At 42.0% G+C, this 22,836-nt stretch overlaps 2 protein-coding genes across 4 annotated transcripts in view; both read left to right on the top strand.

Moving 5' to 3' along the window:
• The first annotated feature begins 2,164 nt into the window (after positions 1-2,164).
• Positions 2,165-7,278, top strand: c14h1orf210 (chromosome 14 C1orf210 homolog). 2 transcript variants are annotated; one of them, XM_030791885.1, is made up of 5 exons: positions 2,165-2,258; positions 4,513-4,631; positions 5,151-5,559; positions 5,835-5,921; positions 6,026-7,278. In XM_030791885.1, exons 2-5 carry the CDS (start codon positions 4,527-4,529, stop codon positions 6,412-6,414), a joined length of 990 nt encoding a protein of 329 aa, XP_030647745.1. In that variant the 5' UTR covers positions 2,165-2,258; positions 4,513-4,526; the 3' UTR covers positions 6,415-7,278. The 2 variants fall into 2 exon arrangements, with proteins under 2 accessions (XP_030647745.1, XP_030647746.1); XM_030791886.1 differs by lacking the exon at positions 2,165-2,258 and having other exon boundaries at positions 4,202-4,631.
• A 517-nt stretch (positions 7,279-7,795) lies between these two features.
• Positions 7,796-22,836, top strand: part of ap1m3 (adaptor related protein complex 1 subunit mu 3) — a 19,344-nt gene continuing 4,303 nt past the window's right edge. Inside the window, exons 1-8 of one of the 2 annotated variants that reach the window (XM_030791676.1) lie at positions 7,796-7,837; positions 10,731-10,887; positions 11,097-11,164; positions 11,287-11,417; positions 15,251-15,398; positions 16,236-16,360; positions 17,656-17,806; positions 17,979-18,050. In XM_030791676.1, coding sequence (XP_030647536.1) covers positions 7,796-7,837; positions 10,731-10,887; positions 11,097-11,164; positions 11,287-11,417; positions 15,251-15,398; positions 16,236-16,360; positions 17,656-17,806; positions 17,979-18,050 — 894 coding nt within the window. Of the gene's footprint in view, positions 7,838-10,730; positions 10,888-11,096; positions 11,165-11,286; positions 11,418-15,250; positions 15,399-16,235; positions 16,363-17,655; positions 17,807-17,978; positions 18,051-22,836 lie in introns of both variants that reach the window. The other variant, XM_030791677.1, reaches the window with a different exon arrangement.

Genomic DNA, 22,836 nt, shown 5'->3' with positions numbered 1-22,836 from the left:
TGGTGTTATGGTGTGGAGTCAGTGGTACAGACTGGTAGAGGTGGTGTGATGGTGTGGAGTCAGTGGTGTAGACTGGAGGAGGTGGTGTAATGGTGTGGAGTCAGTGGTACAGACTGGAGGAGGTGGTGTAATGGTGTGGAGTCAGTGGTACAGACTGGGAGAGGTGGTGTGATGGTGTGGAGGCAGTGGTACAGACTGGAGGAGGTGGTGTTATGGTGTGGAGTCAGTGGTGTAGACTGGAGGAGGTGGTGTTATGGTGTGGAGTCAGTGGTGTAGACTGGTAGAGGTGGTGTAATGGTGTGGAGTCAGTGGTACAGACTGGAGGAGGTGGTGTAATGGTGTGGAGTCAGTGGTACAGACTGGGGGAGGTGGTGTGATGGTGTGGAGTCAGTGGTACAGACTGGAGGAGGTGGTGTAATGGTGTGGAGTCAGTGGTACAGACTAGGGGAGGTGGTGTGATGGTGTGGAGTCAGTGGTACAGACTGGGCGGCGGTTCAAGATTATTTGTATAGCACTTTTTACAGTCAGCAGTTGTCTCAAAGCAGCTTTAAAGTGATCAGTGCCTAAATCCCCGGTGAGCAAGCCCAAGGCAACAGTGGCAAGGAAAAACTCCCTAATGAAGTGAACAGGAGGAAGAAACCTTGGGAGGAACCAAGACTCAACAGGGGCAGCCCATCCTCTTAAAGCCAGCACACAGAAAAGACATTTACAGTGTTGCAGTGTGTTTGGTGTGGAGTCAGTAGTACAGACTGGTGGAAGTGATGTATTAGTTGTGGAGTCAATGGTAAAGACTGGTGGAGGCAGTGTAGTGGTTGGGTGAATGGTCTCCTAGGACCAGTTAGGTTCCTATTGGCTGTGTAAGAGGATGACAGCATATGTTACTGACCAGATGTGCACCTCCACTGGTATCATAGCATCACATTGTCATGTGGATTCTTCCAGCAGGGTAAACCACCATGTCACATGGATTCTTCTAGCCAGATAAACCAACATGTCACCCAACATGCACTGTCAGAGTACAGGTCCAGGACCATTATAGCTCACCACAGTTCATACTCTACCTGAGTGATCCGTTCAGTCTCCAGAACTCACCCCAACAGAGCAGCACTGGGAGGAGGTGGAAGAGGCTGCCCACAGAATGAGTGGACCAGTACTCAGTCACTGTGCGACGTCATCGTTTCTGCGTGTGTAACAGGTTCGATCTTGCGTTGTGTAATTAAAGGCACCACGGACCAGGCTTCCCAGTTGAACTGGATTATTCTGATAATGGACAACAGTGCAATCACTGAACTGTACTGGAACATGCACAGTGTCTTCAGCAATGATGATACTAGAAATATCGAAACATTCATGTTACCACACACACACACACAAACACACACACACACAGCTTGGTAGCTGGCTAACTTAACTAGAAACACAGCCTACATGCCCTTATTCAAAGAACAGAGATAATGAATATGCAAATCTACAACTGCACAAAAGTCTTTGTTCATGTCCAAACTCCTCTAGGTACATATATATTAACATAATGATAAAATCGTGAACAAACATTAACAAATCTTTTCAAATAATCTAAACAATATTATAACCATGACCTAACGCTGACACGGGCAAGTTCGACCGGGAAGAACGCAAGATGCATCATTCCCTTAAAGGCAACCACACATGTATTTTAAAGTGGCAAAACAGTAAACCAAAATACAAACATACCCCTGTTAAAATTGCAAGTGGAAGCATTATTAACCATGTTACACATAGACCAACATCCCTGTGGAGCGTCTCCGACACCTCGTAGAATCCAGGCCCTGAAGAATCCTGGCTGTCTGTAAGGCAGAGGAAGGTCTGACTGTGATGGGCGAGTGGCCACATTAAAGTGTAAAGTTTAAAGTGTAGACTAATGACCTCATACAGACGTTCATACAGTTATGACTGCATAGACCACATCAGGTCTCAATCTGTGTGCTTTCCTTTAGCTCAATAGGATTGTTCAAGTCTCCTTTGTTGTTGGGTTGGACCATACTTGTTGTGTTAAGTTGTGTGAGTGAAAGGCCTGTGTGTGTTTGGTTATGGAGTTACTCATTAACGTAGGACTCAGAGGACAGGCTGAAGGGACACCTCTCACAACCTTTGTTCAACATGCCTCCATTTTCTCCCTGCAGGAAAACCACGGATAATGTCTCCCGCTCTCCGTGTTAAGATGTGACATGTGAAAGGAAACATCTCCAGCCATTTGGATTTACCGACCAAAAGCTCAGGTAAGAGAACGTCCCTCGAGGTTTAAACTAAAGCACTGTACTTGAGGCAAACCTGTACGTTTCCATCTGACCATCTACAATCATACATGTCTTATCTGTAACTCTGTTTGACAAGATATTATAAATGTCATTTGAAAAACAGGCTTTATGACTTCTCTGCTGGTGCAACTGTACATGGATGATACATATAAAGTTAAACCTAGTACACTGATTTAAAACAGCTGAAATAATTCAAAGCGTGTGTAAACGCATATTCTGTTTTCTCCTTTGAACAAGCTGTTTCCTTAGATTGAAAAGGCTGGGTCAAGATGAAACGCGTTTGGTAGTGTCCATACTAAAAGAGCATGATGTGGGTTACGTTTCTGAGTCTTATGTTGATACCTCTGTCGTATCACCTCTTGGAGGCCAACACGCCTCTTTTCCGTGTTTTTGTTTTAAACGAAAACAAAGCAAAACAAAGGGCCGCCTCGATTTTTTTGTCACACTCAAAAGGCAAAAAAGAAAAAAAGAACTACATAAACTACTATCTCATTGTTTTGTTTTTCCTGGATTTGAATCATTTTAGTGAATCTTTAGGTTGTAGACTTTCAGGTGTGGATGCCAAAGGTAAGAGTCACGGCCTGTGCTTCATATGTTGTGTCTTGTTTCCTCTGCTTCACGCACAGTATCTCTAACACATGTTCAAACTTCACCGTTTACAGCCTTTACCCACTGTATATGGGTAGGAACAGTGCTACTGTGAGTTACTAATACTGTTATTTGTAAATGTCTAATGGTGTATCGAGTTTTGTTTCTGTCTGAAGGAAAATTAAGAGCTGAAATGAATCCTCCTTTGACTTGCTCAGTCATTAACATAATGAATGTAAATTTGAAAACTGAAGATTTCCTCTTAGTTGTTAATGAGTCATATGTACTGTTCACTGAACTAAAGAGTAACACTGAACCAACCTCACCCATAAATGTCTGTTACAGAGGTGAAAGCCTCTCCTTGGCTTTTACTCTGACACTGAACATACACACTCCAGCAGGAGGATCTGTACTACAGAAAAGAAAGATAAAATCCAGATCCTACGGTTTGGGAGTCTGTAGGTTGGTGTGGGGGGGGGGGGGGTCACTTTGTGATTAGTGTGTTCACTGGTTCTTAAGAAGGTCAAGTGAAGGTCTCTATACAGCATTCACTCCGAGATCAGAAGCCTGGGAAAGGCATTACCAACACACTCCTGTGAGAGAGAGAGAGAGAGAGAGAGAGAGAGAGAGAAGGAGGGAGAGAGAAAGGGTGAGGCGAGAGGGTGGAGAGGACAGGTTATGGAAGAACTGTGTGAAACAATCATGTTTTGGCCCCCCTAATGATTAACCAAGAATGGAATCTTCTGACTGAAACACTCACCAGGAAGAGAAAGACGTTTTCCCTTTGTTTGAGACAACTGGGGCTCTAAAGTCACTTTCATATCTAACACACCCATAAACACACACACACACACACACACACACACAGGCCTGAGGAGGGACTCTAGGACCCAGCACATGTCGAGCAGAGACAGCGTGAGACAGGAGTGACTGACAACTGTTTAGCGCCAACAATACACAGCTAAATAACAGGAGTGAAAGAGAGGAAGAGTTCCATCCGCAGAGCAGAACCTCATTACAGAGACCAGTTCTGTGTCGAGAGGGGTCCATGTAGCACAGGGAACACAATCATGAAACATGAAACACACAAGCCTAATGTCAATAAACACACAGACATTGTCTGTATTTAAACAGGCATTACTGAAACCCTAGTAGCTATGTTCATTAATACAGAAAAAACACATTATAAATTCAGAAACATAGGAACTCCACTCTGAGACACGTGTCAATCTTTAAAAAATTTAGAAAGTTAGTCTGACTGGTCACAGTATCATCCAAATATTAAATTGTTTTGTAATATGAAGGCTACAGATTTGAACATAACAACCGTTCAGCAATGAAGTTTTCACTGCACCAGTGTTGTATTGTTTGTTTCTGTGGTCAAATTCTACACTGAAAATAAATGAAAAAAAAAAGGAGGGGGAAAAAAGCCCAGTCATGGCTGTCGGTCCTGCAGGAACATGGCAGTGGCTCGTATGGACCCTGTGTGTCTGTGTGTCACTACTACACTAATGCATTAACATCTCGCTTCACACGCTTCACAAGCCCTGGAGCCCAGCCCGCCAAACTGAGCTCTACCATTCTGATAAGAGTTTCTCATTTTTTCCCTTCAACACATTTCCAACAGGAAGTGGGGGGAGCATGGGGTCTATTGTTCACATTCTGGGGGTGATCCTGTGTTTCTGGGGATCAGGATTCGGCGACACACTCCACGGCGTGGGTCCATGTGCGGTCAGCAGAAGCAAGGTGGGGGTGAAAAACAGAGGCTCTCCTTTGGTCTTTGTTCCCCAGGCTTGACCGCTTTGGGAATATCCTGTTTGTAGCATTTGTTTCCTGTTTTTGATGACAGGCTTAACTCAAGACTTAGGCAGTAATGAGGTGTCAAAGGAAGTCAACTCTTCAGGTGGAGTTCACAAGTGCTCAACTGTTCATTTTTGGTCTTTTTTTTTTTGCACTTTGATAACAGTCAATAAGTAACAACAAATTAATAATGTGAAAGATTTTTTTATTTCAGACTCTACACTTTGTCATTTTGTTCTTATTTCATTAATGTTTTACCAGTACAGGGAAGACAGTTAACCAAGGTTACTGAAACTATAGGAATCCCTCATGTGTAATACATTTTTTATCACATACACATCTTATATTAAAATATTGATCATCATTTCTAGTTTTATCCACACGTTATGGGAAATACAGAGTCTGTAAATGGACAGAATAAACAAAACTTCACGTGTTCATATTCTGAGGTTCTGTTTTTATCAGGCATCGTTTGACTGCAGCGGACGAGGGCTTGCAGCTATTCCCCGTCACATTTGGACCAATGTGACGTCACTGGATCTCTCTGGGAACCATCTGAACCTGACCCGGCCCGAGACCCTTAAAGAACTGCAGGACCTGAGACGCCTCGTCGCCCTCAACCTGTCAGGCAACTATCTCCCTCTACTGGCCATAGAGCATGTTGACAACCTCCCATCCCTGGAAATCCTGGACCTCCGTAGATGCCAGTTGGTTACCATCCAGGATGGTGCTCTGAGGGGTCTGCCCAATTTAAAGATGCTTTTTCTGGGGAACAATCATCTACAAAGCCCCATCTCTGCTGGATCTCCAGATCTTGAGGGCGTACCATTCGTGGATGTCCATGATAACCTGGCATTTCCTTTTGCCTCTGAAGGTTGGTGGACAGTGAGGGAGAGCGGGGGTTGATATGATACAGCTATGATTATCATAACACAAGACTGAGTATGACATAATACAACCTATGCCAGTGAGAGATGGAATTACTTTCATTTCCCTTCATCAACATGGCCTTGGTTTTTGTATTAGACCTTAGAGGCCCAAACACAGCACAGTAAATAATACAATTCTGTGTCAGAGTAACAGAAATATTTTGTGCAGGTTGCCCTGTTTTGGTTTATAGACATTCAATTTATTTTGCCCTTTGTATAGGACTTGAACAGAACCTCGTGATGCACAGAAGCTTCCACCGCAAACTTCTGACAACCGAGACACCCGTTACAAGCACTGCAGCGAATGGTCAGGTTTATGATTTCGCATAAATCTTTCTTTGCATTTTTTGAAAAAAACAAAACAAAACAAAACAAAGAAAGGACAGTTTTGCTTCTAATTCCTCCCAACAGGTACAGATGACAATCAAAGACGTCCCTCTGGCAGCTGGAAGTACCTGGTGGCAGTGTTGGTGACAGCCATCACAATCTCAATCCTTATCGCAGTGCTGGCGAAGTGCAAAGTCATTCACGATTACGTAGCGAGTTACCGGCATTCTCGACTGAGTGAGGCCGACGCAACCAGTCAGGGCGACCCAGCCTCTCTTGAGGTGGGATTCTCAACACAAAGAGGACAAGGACGTCGCTCTCACATGGCCATGAGCCCAGAGGAGGTGGAGGAAGATGACGACGGTTTTATTGAAGACAACTACATTCAAGCGAGTGATAGAGAGAGGGCAGAAAGAGCAGCAGAGGAAACAGAAGATGCAGATGTGGAAGAGGAGGTGTTTACCATCGGGTAATGCCAGGAGAGACATCTAAACATCCACCAGAATTTTAAGAGTACCAAAATATTGATTTCTGTTCAGCTGCTGTAGTTGACAGAACTTCTGAACCTACATATACCGACCGTAGATAAATCCATTGAGACCGGTCAAACTGGAACCAGTTAAGTTATTTGCGTCCGAATGCATTGTACTGATGCTTACCAGCTGAAACCAGTGCTAAAACAGTTCCTGAATCAGTTTGTTCAAGCTGGTCAACTCAAGCTGCTCCACAGTGCTTTCTGGTCTGAGCTGGTCGACACGGCCAGCCACTGGCTGGGTTATTTACAGCAGGCGATTTGTAAGGGGATGAGGGGGGGGATGCCAGGGGGATGCCTTGTTGGCAAAATGACCAAAAGGCATCCACCTTGTTAACCTGCCATCCCCCTTATATACTCTATAGAGTAGTGTCAGTGACCACTGGGCCACCCCGCCTGTTAAAAAATAACAAATCGCCTACTGGCTATGTAATGAACTGGTACAGTGCTGATTTTGTTGTTCAGCCAGTTTAAGTCAACGGAAAACAAAGAGATGAGCCATTTTCAGATGATTTTTTTCTTCAGAAGAATTGATCGCATCTTTCTTTTTTCAATATGTCACATTTCACAAATGTTTCTTAAACAAGTCAATCAACTGATGTCACATCTCTGCGAAATTTTTTACATGTTGTAAAAATAATTACTTTATTTTTAGACTAATGAGTTCCTTATTCTGTCAAGATTTGTCCTGATTAGTTATATATTAGTTTATTATTTTAATGATGTTACTGTAGTCACATAAAACGTGACGTTTTTTTCCACTCCATTGTTAAATTAAATAAAGACGCTTGTATTTATGGAATGACTTGAAATGTCGACGTCGTCTGCACTTTTATGTTTGTGTGTACGTTTCATATAACTGTATAGGCGTATACTTAAGTCAACAAACTGAGACGTACCTTGGGCTTGTGTTTTTTTTTGTTGTTGTTGTTGTTGTTTTGGTTTGTTGTTGTTGTTTTTTTTTCTTAACTTGGACAGCCTGAAAAACAGTCGCGCTTCAAATATTGCGGGAATTATTGCGCAGTGTCTCTAAACACGTTCAAGAAGAATAAAATTCGGTATTTAATTCAATGTACCGTCGCTTAACAGAAGTAATTTAGTTACAAGCGCTGAGTCATATAACTCTCTCAATGAGCTGTCGTCTACTATGGGCATACATAGCCGAGAGCTGCAAAACTGGTCTGACGCCTCAGGACCCGGAAGAACGACGAGAGATGGGAGCTTTTCACGGCACAGAATACTAGAATCGTTTCTGATCAATTAAGGCTATAAACCGACTGTAAACTTCTGTCGCGACTTTCCCACGCTCTTCACTGGGCAAGATGGCAGCATCCGCGATTTTCATTTTGGACATTAAAGGCAAGGTAAGAAATAATTAAGTGTCAGGTGTGACAAGTGTCAGGCTGCACGGAGTTCGGTGCACTTGACGTAAAATGGGTAGGTTGATGAGTAATGAGTTGACAACCGGGAAAAACACAGGTAAATCCAACCAAAACCAGTCGCTGAGGGTGAAATATATAGAAAATGTTTTATGCGCTGTCTATCGCTGCCTTTCACGTGCAGAGAAGAGAGTATAAATTAGTTCAATAGTTATCTAGAACGGCGTCATCAGTATACTGTACCTTACGTGCAGCATCGGCATGTGGCTCAATAAACGAATCGTGGCAATGAGTGCGTGGCATGTTTGTTACCATAAAAACCAGTATTGGCACTGAATGACTTTCTCTGTCCCACACTCTAAGTGACCCGACGTGGAGTTGCACCAAGACATCTGTGTTTACGTTCATTGCGAAAGTTGGCTAAAACTTACTGTGTAGGCTACATGCGTAGTTCATCGACAATATTTTTATCCACAGGAATTTAAACGCATTCTGGACTGTTTCCATTCAGTTTGTCAGGGGAACAGGTGCAGTGCGACTCACCGCCCAAACTCGTTCTGCGCCGTGGACACGCATAATGGTCCGTCTGTAGTGTAGTAGAATGTAGAGCTAGGCGGCTATTCAACCGTGAACAAAGAACGCTACTGCATCACTGACAGTGACAAAGTAGTCCATCATTTAAAAATAAAGATATATTTATACATTTTTGGCTACAGTTTACAAAGGTTGTTGTGGTAGTACTATATATATAAAGAACTAGAAAATTAAAGATAATAATTATCATTACACAGAGCTGCATTTTACCTGATATTACCAAAGATTGAGTGTGTGCGTGTGTGTGTGGTGTTTGTGGTCATTATTTTAGTTTAAATTCCTGTGGATAAAAATATTGACGTTAATACTGCAAAAGATGCTGTAGTAGACAGCTTAAGGATAATAGATGGCTGTACCTTGTGCCCTGTTGACCCATTCAGTTCAGGTGATCAAACTGACTACAGTGGCTTTAAATACATACACTACAATCAAGAGCAGTTTAGTCTGAGCATACAGAGCTGAATCCAATCACCTTACTTTGAACTGGGGTAATATATTCCTCAGAGAAAAAGAAAGAAAGAGAGAGAGAGGCCAAGAGGGGGCAGACTGCCTGAGGGCTGTGGAAGGGTGGATTACACTCAGATATGCCGTGGTCCCTGGCACTGCTGATGAAAGCTCTCCTGTCTGTGCCCCATGGCAATCCAATATCTCTACCTTAAGACATCTTCTTCTGGAAGAGATGGGAGATTAGCATACCAAGGCTCTTCATTTTCTCACACTCATTCATCTGGGGCACCACCTGAGACACCAGCACTTTAAATATGTCTTTAAATAAATCTTATCTGCAGCTATGGATTATTCGGGCTTTTGCCTTCATTCATCTCATAGCACATCTAACACTTACAACAGTTGATTATATCAGCCCGTCAAAATCCTCAGCTCTTTCTATTTAAATCTTAGAGGAGTAGACATTTGAAGACTGTCCCCGCTGTTGGACAGTGTCATCTAAAGGGCCTGTGTTCTTCAGATCATCACCATAAGCTCCTCTGATTGGAGTCAAACTGCACAAACCTGCAGGTGTGTTTGCTAAGCCCAGCTTTATTAACAGCCGCTTTCTTAGTCTTTCACATGTTAGAACCAGGATCCATCTGCGTTAAAGAGGCAAAAAAGCTCTCTTTAAGAGTTAAGATCACTGAAGAGTAATCATTTTTTGTCCTGTAATCTTTGATATCACATTATCGTCTTCTTTTATTCTTTTTTTTTTCTTATTTGCTCTCTAGCTCTCTTTATTTTTATACTGTTAATAACATCATAATATAATATATAACAATAACATACAACAGCATAACAATAACAAATCATCTCACTCTTTAAACCTGCTGGTTACCACCACCTCACAATGTCAAGTTAGAATCAATGGTGTTTTGGGATCTGTGTGTCTACCTTCCTGCTTACTGTTAGCTTAGTCAGCTGAGGTTATCTTTGTTTTCATTTTTCTTTTTTTTTTTGAAAGGTCCCTTCTCGCTCTTTGACCTTCTGGCCCAGAAAATATTGTGGTTTTTTTTTCAGTTTATGAACTTTATTCATGAGGGTAAATGCCGTGGGACATGTCAGTTTATTTCAGTTTTTGGTTTTACACGCGCACGCACACACACACACACACACACACACATGCACGCTTACTCGGTGTGTCTTCCTGTAGTGAGAGGAAAGCACTCTTGTGTCTCAGTGGTGTCAGTGGTGATCTGCAGTCTGTTCATTAGCATTAGCATTAGCGTGTCCTCATGACCCCTTCGCAGGAGTCTGTGTTTTCTAGTCATTAGCTCCAATATCCCAATATAACTTCATCTGTTCACACAGAAAACTATAAAAGTTAAGAAGTCTGCTGGCCTTTTCCTTCCACTCTCCCTTCCTTTGGAATGGTTTACCTACAGAAATTAGGAGGCAAACTCTCCTTATACCTTTAAAACCAAACTAAAGACTTATCTATTTTCTCTAACTTATGGATAATATAATTTTGATTTGACTTTGTTGTGGACATGTAAAGCCCTTTGAGACTATAAATAGTGATATTGGGCTCTAAATAAACGTTTATTATTGTTATGATTATTATTATATTGTTATCATTATATAAGATACAAACAACACCACATACATGCATATACATGTCACCAACGTTGAGCTCTGCCAATAATAATGTACTTCTGTATGTCAAGTGGTTGCTCCATAGCAACACATTTATTAAACACTGTTTCATTGTTATGAGAAATGATTATGACATTTTGTCCATGTGTGACTAGACTAGCAGTAACAGATGCTGTGTTTGTGATGTCATATCCTGTAGGTGCTCATATGTCGTAACTACATGGGCGACATAGACATGAACGAAATCGACCATTTCATGCCAATCATGATGAAGAGGGAGGAAGAGGCGGAGCTGTCGCCCGTGGTAACCCATGGCTCCACCCACTTCCTGTGGATCAAGCATAGCAACCTCTACTGTATCCTCTTATCAGACACATGTTTTGCATTTTCATTGATTGCTCTCGCTCTCTCTCTCTCTCTCTCTCTCTGTCTCTCTCTCTCTCTCTCTCTCTCTGTCTCTCTCTCTGTCTCTCTCTCTTTCTCTCTGTGCTCTCTCTGCATTTTTTTGTTTTCTTTTTTTGTCTTATGAATGTGAAGGTTGTACACCTTAACAGTCAATGTTCAGTGGTGGCCATGACCAAGAAGAACACCAATGCAGCTCTTGTCTATTCGTTCCTGTATAAAATAGTGGAGGTAAAACATGTGTCATCACACAGACCTCTCCCCTCACTGCTTTCACTTACACAGAGAACACATGTATTAACAGACCTGTTTGTCTTGTTGTTGTTGTTGTTGTTGTTGTTGTTGTTGTGTAGGTGTTTATGGAGTACTTTAAGGCGCTGGAGGAAGAGAGTATCCGTGATAACTTTGTGACGGTGTATGAGTTAATGGACGAGGTGATGGACTTTGGTTTCCCACAGACCACGGACAGTAAAATCTTACTGGAGTGAGTTTAATCTGACCGTACACTTACCACAACTCAATCTGCTCATTGTGACACTGAGTTTCATCTGTCTTTACTCCTACAACAGCTCCATCTCCTCATTTTCAGTCCTGGGTTTTAGTGTAGAACACACATTCTTCTTAGGCTCCTGAGATAGAGCTTGCTACAGGTTGCATTTCGAAAGAGATTTTTGTGAAATTTCTGGGTTAAAGGTAAAAGAACTGTTTGGGGTTACACACCATACAATATGATAGATTTTCTGTGTGTGTGTGTATGCGTGCGTGTGTGTGTGTGTGTGTGTGTTCTCTCCCACAATGTCTTCTGTCTCATTTTGACATCAACACAATACCTGTGTCAGCTGGACCCACTTCACACACACACACACACACACACACACACACACACACACTGTGGTTCTCGCTCTGTGTGTCCAGCAGTCTGCTGAGATCGGGCCATTTGTTTCGATCAGTCTCACTATTCTGATGCAAATATTTCTCTTTTTACTGTGAACACATCTCTCTCTCTCTCTCTCTCTCTCTCACACACACACACCCTTCACGCTCTCCTTTTATCTCTCTCTCTCTTTCTTTTTCTCTCACAGAAGACTTCATTAGCATGTACTGTGAGAGGAGCAGAGAGCCTAATGTCCACTCCTGTTCTCTGCTCCCTCCAGCCTGCCATCATTTTAGACATCCACAGCCTGCACTGACACTGACAGAAAACCATACTAAACCTGTTACAGTGAATCTGTTCACCTGAATCAGAAAACCACACCAAACCTGTTACAGTGAATCTTTTCACCTGAATCAGAAAACCACACCAAACCTGTTACAGTGAATCTGTTCACCTGAATCAGAAAACCACACTAAACCTGTTACAGTGAATCTTTTCACCTGAATCAGAAAACCACACTAAACCTGTTACAGTGAATCTTTTCACCTGAATCAGAAAACCACACTAAACCTGTTACAGTGAATCTTTTCACCTGAATCAGAAAACTACACCAAACCTGTTACAGTGAATCTTTTCACCTGAATCAGAAAACCACACCAAACCTGTTACAGTGAATCTTTTCACCTGGATCAGAAAACCACACCAAACCTGTAACAGTGAATCTTTTCACCTGAATCAGAAAACCACACTAAACCTGTTACATCGCCTCTTTTCACCTGAATCAGAAAACCACACTAAACCTGTTACAGTGAATCTTTTCACCTGAATCAGAAAACCACACTAAACCTGTTACAGTGAATCTTTTCACCTGAATCAGAAAACTACACCAAACCTGTTACAGTGAATCTTTTCACCCGAATCAGAAAACCACACCAAACCTGTTACAGTGAATCTTTTCACCTGAATCAGAAAACCACACTAAACCTGTTACATCGCCTCTTTTCACCTGAATCAGAAAACCACACTAAACCTGTTACAGTGAATCTTTTCACCTGAATCAGAAAACCACACCAAACCTGTTACAGTGAATCTTTTCACCTGAATCAGAAAACTACACCAAACCTGTTACAGTGAATCTTTTCACCTGAATCAGAAAACCACACCAAACCTGTTACAGTGAATCTTTTCACCTGGATCAGAAAACCACACCAAACCTGTAACAGTGAATCTTTTCACCTGAATCAGAAAACCACACTAAACCTGTTACATCGCCTCTTTTCACCTGAATCAGAAAACCACACTAAACCTGTTACAGTGAATATTTTCACCTGAATCAGAAAACTACACTAAACCTGTTATATCACCTCTTTTCACCTGAATCAAAAAACTACACTAAACCTGTAATATCGCCTCATTTCACCTGAATCAGAAAACTACACTAAACCTGTAATATCGCCTCATTTCACCTGAATCAGAAAACTACACTAAACCTGTAATATCGCCTCTATTCACCTGAATCAGAAAACTGCCTCCTTAATGAGATTAGATATTGGTTTTCCTCTGCCTTTGCTACTGCCTTTCTCTTTCTCTTTATCACTACCTGTTCCATGTGTATGTGTGTGTATCACTAGGAGTAAACAACACAGGGATACAGGTGATGGAAACAGTGTGCATATACTCAAGAGTGTATGTGTGTGTGTGTGTGTGTGTGTGTGTGTGTTTGTGTGTGGTGTATGTGTGTGTGTGTATGTGTGTGTGTGTGTGTGTGTGTGTGTGTATGTGTGTGTGTGTCTATGTGTGTGTTTGCCTCTATGGATCTCTTCTGTCCTCCCCTGAGTCCTCGGTGTCATTTCCACAAACCACTGTGACATTGTTTACAGGAGACACACTGTTCCCACTCCACAGTTTATACCAGCTCAACAGGGCCAAGTAGTTGCACAGATACAGCTGTTAAGGTTGTAGTGTTGGGCTGTAGTAATTACTTTGTTTGCCAAAGGCTTGTGAATGTATGAGAGTACTTAGAAATGGTTTCTTCACAGGTACTCCCCGCTCTGGTTTTTAGCTGAATTCTTTAGTCCACCAGTAGAGCGTCCATGCAGTTTCACTGCTGGAAAAAAAATGCTGTTTTTGTATTGTTCTCCTCCCCAATCTTGTTTTTTTTTTGTGTGTTATTTTGACCTGAAAGGTTCAAACAGCCATGAAACGTTGCATATTGTCCTGTCTCCTTCTCCTGCTATTCAGATTACCATAATTACTCCAGTCAGGCAAAGGGTGGCGCTGTGGCACTTCTGTGGTAATTAGCTCACGGACCATGGATCATAGAGTAGGAACTGTTTCCTCTGTTCACTTTGATTCTGTGCCTTTAGAACAGTTGATGTTAGCTACACAGTATCTTTCTGCCCTAATTGGTTTTCCAACATTTTAAATGTTTTTCTGAAGCCAACTTTTGATCAGTCACCTCATCGTCTTGAAATTGGGTTTAAAAGAATCACTGGATTCCTTCATTCAGTGATTATCCGACATATGATGAATTTTCAGAGCAAATTGGCTACTGTATGGCACTCAAACGCTGTGAGATGTGTCCTTTTGGACCAAAACAGCTCTAGCAAAATATGTGGTCTGATCTTTGCCAAACTTGGTGCACACATGAAGCAGGTGCCTGTGAGGCATCATACAAAATGTATTGTTTTTGAATGAATAGGTTACGTTACAACAGGGAAATAACTAACACAGCCATAACTCTGTAAACCATACAGGTTCCTAACAGTATGTGTAAAGAATAGAAGTTAACTAAAAAAAAAATGAAAATTGATAACTAGTCCTCAGCCATTTGTGTGACTGTCCTCAAACTAAGCTTAAAATATGGTTCTCTTGAGAACCAATAATGCACTGAGTCCAAATTGTCTAGAATATTCTGAACTTTTTTTTATTGCACCGCCAATAAAATGATGTGGGTGTGGCTTGTTTGTTGAACTGAAACATCTCTGCCTCATAAACCGGGCAGTTGTCACTAAACTTGATTAACATGTTCTCTCAGTAATTAAAACATGATGAATCTTTGGCGTTAGGTGGTAATATTACGAAGGAGTTGCTGAGAATATCCATAAACCTTAGGTCGCTCGTTTGATGAATTTGATATTTTGCACAGTCTGTCTGTCGCACAGATAAAGTTAATGAGATCCACAGTCTGATACCTGATATCCTGCTATTTGATATCCTGATGTCCTTTCTGATGTCTGATCAGCGGCAATAGAGTGGCCACTGGTGATTGGACCCCTTTAATTGCTGATAGTCGCAAAAAAATTCAGCTTATTATTTGCATGTTCAGAACGTCCAGAAAAAAAAACAAAAAACATTTTAGGCTTAGATCTTATAACAGCTACCAAGAATAAAAAACGAGGACTTTCTCTATGTGTTGCTCTAACCCTTGTCCTTTACTCCAGATACATTACCCAACAAGGTCACAAGCTGGAGGTCGGCGCTCCGCGACCCCCAGCAACGGTTACCAACGCGGTGTCATGGAGGTCAGAGGGCATCAAATACCGTAAAAATGAAGTCTTCATGGATGTCATTGAGTCTGTTAACCTGCTGGTGAGGAGTCAGAGCCTCTGAGACATGACTCATTCAAATTATACTGTACATATTTATGACATGTTTAACAGCCCTTCAGTGCCATATATTACATATTATGGTAGTTATGTCTTCAACTGTTGCTGTCTTGTATATGTATTTACTGGTATTTATTGGCACAGACAGTAGGTGTAGTTGAGTAAGTTAATTCGTTGCTGTATAATGTTTGATTGTTTTATTTGTTTCACTGGACTGTTCTTATCTATATGTAATAAACACGGTTTGTTAGGAGTACAGTAAAGTTTAACTGCTATTTCCTGTCTGATTGACCAGTGAGGACATGAGCTACAGGAGCACTCTGAGTCTCTGAGTCTCGGTGAAGGTGTAGTGTAACAGACTGTGTTAGTGTTAAGGGTTGTGTGAAAGTTTATGGAGCATAATCCCAACATTAGTCTCATATAAAGTAACGCACCTGACGCAGGGACCCACCCACCCTGACTTCCATGTATTCATGGTTGGTGTTAGAGGAAGAGAAGGGTGAGAGGAAAATGCTGCTGGTTTCCTTCCTCTCCTCTCCTCTCCTCCCTTGCCTCCCTCCCTTTCTCTCTCTCTCTCTCTCTCTCTCTGTCTCTCTCTCTTCCTTTAGTCCTATCCCCTGACACTAAGTACTGGGGTGATTAGTGAGCTTGTTTGTTAGGGTGTGTAGTTTTCACCTGTTTACTGTTTCACTAATGTTTGCCGCTCTGACTCCCACCTCTCTCTCTCTCTCTCTCTCTCTCTCTCTCTCTCTGTCTGTCTGTCTCTCTCTCTCTCTCTCTCTCTCTCTCTCTCTCTCTCTCTGTCTGTCTCTCTCTGTAGGTGAGTGCCACCGGCAGCGTGTTGCGCAGTGAGATTCTGGGCAGTATAAAGTTGAAAGTCATTCTGTCGGGCATGCCGGAGCTGAGACTGGGCCTCAATGACAAAGTGCTCTTTGAGAACACGGGCAGTGAGTATGGACGTCTGTGACCAGTCACTCACTCAAACCCCAAATACTTTAGACCCCCCACCCCCACCCCCCCACCCCCAGCACCTGGCCTCTCTCTTTGACTTCCTCCTCGATATCTGACCTTAAATGGCTCCGAGAAGAGGAGTTGGTCTTTCTGTTTTGAGAGAGGAGCTGCAGTTTGCCCTGTTCTCCTTCCCATCTCTCTGTCTGTTCCTGATATGTACTCATTACACATGTTCCCTCCATCTTTTCCACCTCCTAATCCTCAGCCCAGCATCACACATCCCAGCAGGAGTCTGGCCTCCCTGTGGAGCACACCTTGTTTTAGTGTACAGCTGCAGATCAGGATGCCGTGGGCTTTAAATCTGAACAGAGAAAGGATCTATCAGTGAAACATCACTTTAATGTGGGTCGATGAATACAAAGTTTACCTTACCGTGTATCTGAAATGGCACATATGAGATAGATGGAGACGGTTGCTGTGTTTGTAAACACACGTTTGTTAAAAACACATTTTCTCACATTTCTCATTCCTGTGTAAAGCTCTCATATTTGAGGGAAGATCACAGAGGCATGAATCTGACTTTCACTCAGTCTTGTTTCCTCTGTAGTAAGTGAGAGGGTTCCTTACATACACTTCCTGAATTACACACCTCCACTTGTGCAACTCCAGACACACACCAGCCGGGCCAGTGCATGTTCACAGGTTTTAGTCAAACACTGCCCCCCTCAGGACAGGACTGGGAAGTGCCTGTAAGCAGAACAGCGCAAAAAGGTTCGATTTAGCAGTGCTATTACTATTTTTACTTTAAAATACAGAGACTCCAGGTCAGAAATGGTTACAGTTTTATGAACAATTAACTTCATACCCTAAATGAATTCCTGATAAATCCCTCATATCCTCAGTATCTGCCTGAGATTCCAAAGTCAGTCTCCCAGAGAATCTGCTGAGACCTTCTCAGCGCCTTGCCTGTGTTTCACTCAGCCCAAGGGAGCCAATCAGGAGGCTCAGAGAGGTGTGTGTGCATGCGTGTGTGTGTGTGTGTGTGTGTGTGAGAGAGAGAGAGAGTGTGTGTGTGTGTGCTTGTGTCCTCCATGGCCTTTCGACGGTGTGGGTGAGATGTTGCCTGGTGTTTCGTGAGTGTGACTGCAGAGACTCCCCAAGGAAGACTGTGAGGCTCACAGAGTCTATGACCTCAACTCTACAGTCCCCAACACAACCTTTTAAATGTCGGTTAAAATGTCATATTTGTCTAATTACTCACCCAAATTCTCTCTCTCTCTCTCTCTCTCTCTCTCAGGAGAGAAGAGTAAGTCTGTAGACTTGGAGGATGTGAAGTTTCATCAGTGTGTGCGTCTCTCTCGCTTTGAAAATGACAGAACCATCTCCTTCATCCCTCCGGACGGAGAGTCTGAGCTTATGTCTTACCGCCTTAACACCACAGTGAGTACACACACACACACACACACACACATACACACACCCCCACATACAGACACACACACACACACACAGACACACATACAGACACACACACACACACACACACACCCACATACAGACACACTGTTGGGCTGTGTTAAACACGCGTGCTGGTCCTCTGTCTCTCTGACAGGTGAAGCCTCTGTTTTGGATAGAGAGTGTGATCGAAAGGTTCTCCCACAGTCGAGTGGAGATCAAGGTTAAGGTATTAACACACGCACACACACACTCTCTCTCACACACACACACACACACACGCACGCAGTCGACACACTCCAGTGCCCCTGGTCCTGTTTCCTCTGTCAGATCTCAGTTCAGTACATCTCCTGTGGTAGCTTTGTGAAGTTCGTCTGTTGCCATTTTGAAAAGCTGATTGGGCCTTATGAGGACCTGCTCTGGAGTTCGCTGTCAGAATACTGAAGCGCTCTTAAAGGACAGCGTGGCATTCAGGACCTTTCAAACCGGACCGCATGGTATCAGTGTTTACCATGTTTTCACATCACTGTAATATAAATACTGCCATATAAATAGTCTATCTTGGAGTCTGGGAACAGCACTGCATAAATGGTCCAGGTCTAGGGTCCATTGTCAGTCAAACATCCTAAGGTTAAACTCAGGCGTATGACCTTTGACAAAGCTTTTTTTTCCTGGTTATGTAATGCCAGTGTTGGGTTGGTGACTTGTTTGTTTATTGTCAGTGTTGTGTTGGTGACTTGTTTATTTTATGCCAGTGTTGTGTTGGTGACTTGTTTATTTAATGCCAGTGTTGTGTTGGTGACTTGTTTATTTAATGCCAGTGTTGTGTTGGTGACTTGTTTATTTAATGTCAGTGTTGTGTTGGTGACTTGTTTGTTTATTGTCAGTGTTGTGTTGGTGACTTGTTTATTTAATGTCAGTGTTGTGTTGGTGACTTGTTTATTTAATGCCAGTGTTGTGTTGGTGACTTGTTTGTTAATGCCAGTGTTGTGTTGGTGACTTGTTTATTTAATGTCAGTGTTGTGTTGGTGACTTGTTTATTTATTGTCAGTGTTGTGTTGGTGACTTGTTTATTTATTGTCAGTGTTGTGTTGGTGACTTGTTTATTTAATGTCAGTGTTGTGTTGGTGACTTGTTTATTTATTGTCAGTGTTGTGTTGGTGACTTGTTTATTTAATGTCAGTGTTGTGTTAGTGACTTGTTTATTTAATGTCAGTGTTGTGTTGGTGACTTGTTTGTTTATTGTCAGTGTTGTGTTGGTGACTTGTTTATTTATTGTCAGTGTTGTGTTGGTGACTTGTTTATTTAATGCCAGTGTTGTGTTGGTGACTTGTTTATTTAATGTCAGTGTTGTGTTGGTGACTTGTTTACTTAATGTCAGTGTTGTGTTGGTGACTTGTTTATTTAATGCCAGTGTTGTGTTGGTGACTTGTTTATTTAATGCCAGTGTTGGGTTGGTGACTTGTTTATTTATTGTCAGTGTTGTGTTGGTGACTTGTTTATTTTATGCCAGTGTTGTGTTGGTGACTTGTTTATTTAATGCCAGTGTTGTGTTGGTGACTTTTTTATTTAATGTCAGTGTTGTGTTGGTGACTTTTTTATTTAATGTCAGTGTTGTGTTAGTGACTTGTTTATTTAATGTCAGTCTTGGGTTGGTGACTTGTTTGTTTATTGTCAGTGTTGTGTTGGTTACTTGTTTATTTAATGTCAGTGTTGTGTTGGTGACTTTTTTATTTAATGTGAGTGTTGTGTTAGTGACTTGTTTATTTAATGTCCGTCTTGGGTTGGTGACTTGTTTATTTAATGTCAGTGTTGTGTTGGTGACTTGTTTGTTTATTGTCAGTGTTGTGTTGGTGACTTGTTTATTTAATGTCAGTGTTGTGTTGGTGACTTGTTTATTTAATGCCAGTGTTGTGTTGGTGACTTGTTTGTTTAATGCCAGTGTTGTGTTGGTGACTTGTTTATTTAATGTCAGTGTTGTGTTGGTGACTTGTTTATTTATTGTCAGTGTTGTGTTGGTGACTTGTTTATTTATTGTCAGTGTTGTGTTGGTGACTTGTTTATTTAATGTCAGTGTTGTGTTGGTGACTTGTTTATTTATTGTCAGTGTTGTGTTGGTGACTTGTTTATTTATTGTCAGTGTTGTGTTGGTGACTTGTTTATTTAATGTCAGTGTTGTGTTAGTGACTTGTTTATTTCAAGTTTATTTAGAGCCCAATATCACTGTTTACAGTCTCAAGGGGCTTTACAGGCCACAACAGTCAAATCAAAATATGACGGCACCCCCTGACTTAATCCTCATGGCGGGCAAGAAAAAACTCCCCAAAAACCCAAGAGGGAAATGGGAAAATGGGAGAAATCTTGAGGAGGACCACAGAGAGAGGAGACCCCTCCTTGGTCAGACAGGTGTGCAATAGGTGCCGACCACGTGGGCAGTTACAGCTGAAAATAAATTGGGGCATGAACAAAGGGGATGGTGATGTAGACAGGAGGCTGACGGGGGATGGAAGATGATGGCACCAGGATGGATCAGTCCACAGGGCGGGAGGAGTCAGGATCACTGGTGTCTCAGGAGTAGCATGTGTGGCTCGACAGAGAGAGAGAGAGAGAGAGAGAGAGAGAGAGGGAGAGAGAGGGAGAGAGAGAGAGAGAGAGAGAGAGAGAGAGAGAGAGGCACATTGTTAGATGTTCATTTCCACATAATGGTTGAGGTAAATATACATCGTGTGCCGAGTGCAGGCAGGGACTCCAGCAAGACTAACTAGTACAGCATAGCTAAAAGGGAGAGCTAGAAGGTAATATGGACATGATGGCACTCTGGGACACAAGGCGGCCACCCACTCCACAGTCAACAAACCTGAGTGAACATGTTAAAGTGGGGGGGCGACAGCATCCAAACATCCCAGTTCACCAAACAATCTATGCCCGAGAACCCTCCAGATCTGCTCCTTTGCCTAGTAAAGAGCTATTAGCAAAAGGCTTGGCTAAACAGATAAGTTTTCAGCCTTGACTTAAACATAGAGACTGTGTCTGAGTCTCGAACATTAATTGGGAGGCTATTCCATAACTGTGGGGCTCTGTAAGAGAAGGCTCTGCCCCCTGCTGTAGCCATCATAACTCGAGGTACCAACAAATAGCCTGCACCTTTTGATCTAAGTAGGCGTGGTGGATCATAAAAGACCAGGAGTTCGCGCAGGTACTGTGGCGCAAGACCATTTAATGCTCTATATGTTAATAGTAAGATTTTATAATCAATACGAGATTTGACTGGGAGCCAGTGCAGTGTGGATAAGATAGGGGTGATGTGATCATATTTTTTGGTTCTAGTAAGAACTCTGGCTGCTGCATTCTGAACTAACTGTAGCTTATTTATACACCTAGTAGAGCATCCAGACAGTAAGGCATTACAGTAGTCTAATCTAGAGGTAATGAAAGCATGAACCAATTTTTCAGCATCTTGAAATGACAATGCATTTCTTATCTTGTTAATATTTCTAAGATGAAAGAAGGCTATCCTGGTAATATTATCTACATGAGCTTCAAATGAAAGACTGGGGTCAATAATTACACCAAGATCTTTTACTGCTGCACCTAATGAAAGAGAAAGGCCATCCAGAGTAACTATGTGGTCGGAAAGCTTACTCCTAGCTGCATGTGATCCTAGTACAAGTACTTCTGTTTTTTCAGTGTTGAGCGAGAGGAAATTCGTAAGCATCCAGTGCCTAATATCCTTTAGACATTCCTCAATTTTGTTAAGTTGGTGTCTCTCGTCTGGCTTCGCTGAGACATACAACTGTGTGTCATCAGCATAGCAGTGGAAGCTAATACCGTGTTTACGAATAACATTACCTAGAGGTAGCATATATAAAGAGAAAAGCAGTGGGCCTAAAACAGAACCTTGCGGGACTCCGAACTTTACCTCAGTATGTGCAGAGGACTCACCATTTACATCAACAAACTGATAACGATCAGTTAAGTAGGACCTAAGCCATAAGAGGGCCGTTCCCTTAACTCCAACAACATTTTCTAGTCTATCAAGGAGAATGGTATGATCAATGGTGTCAAAGGCTGCACTGAGGTCAAGTAGCACAAGCAAGGAGACACAACCCTGATCAGAGGCCAGTAAGAGGTCATTTGCAACTTTAACCAGTGCTGTCTCTGTGCTGTGATGAGGCCTAAATCCTGACTGATACAGTTCATGGATGTTATTCTTATGTAAGTATGAGCATAACTGCTGTGCTACAGCCCTTTCTAGGATCTTGGAAATAAAGGGGAGGTTAGATATTGGCCTGTAGTTGGTCAATGAACAGGGGTCAAGGTCAGGTTTTTTAATTAGGGGTTTGATAACTGCTAGTTTAAAAGATTTAGGTACATAGCCAGTACTAAGGGAGGAATTGATTATTTTTAAAAGCGGTTCGATGACTACTGGCAGTATCTGCTTAAGGAAACGTGTAGGTAAGGGATCTAGTACACAAGTTGGTGATTTTGATGAAGAAATTAGTGAGGTCAATTCGGTCGCCTGAAGGGGAGTAAAACATTCTAATCGCTGATCTGATATAGTTATATTGTTATCTACAGTGTTAGTGATCAAATTATCTGGTTTAAAATTTATAGCCTGGATTGTTTGCCTGATATTTTCAATTTTGCTATTGAAAAAATTCATAAATGCGTCGCCACTGAACATTGATGGTGTGCCTGTTTCCGAGGTGCTTTTATTCCCAGTTAGTTTTGATACGATATTAAATAAAAAAAAAGTGTTGTGTTGGTGACTTGTTTGTTTATTGTCAGTGTTGTGTTGGTGACTTGTTTATTTATTGTCAGTGTTGTGTTGGTGACTTGTTTATTTAATGCCAGTGTTGTGTTGGTGACTTTTTTATTTAATGTCAGTGTTGTGTTGGTGACTTGTTTGTTTAATGCCAGTGTTGTGTTGGTGACTTGTTTATTTATTGTCAGTGTTGTGTTGGTGACTTGTTTATTTAATGCCAGTGTTGTGTTGGTGACTTGTTTATTTAATG

This window comes from Chanos chanos, chromosome 14, assembly GCF_902362185.1.
Source record: "Chanos chanos chromosome 14, fChaCha1.1, whole genome shotgun sequence".
NCBI lineage: Eukaryota > Metazoa > Chordata > Actinopteri > Gonorynchiformes > Chanidae > Chanos > Chanos chanos.
The sequence above is the reverse complement of the archived record's forward strand: the minus strand, read 5'-3'. Positions and strand labels throughout refer to the sequence as shown.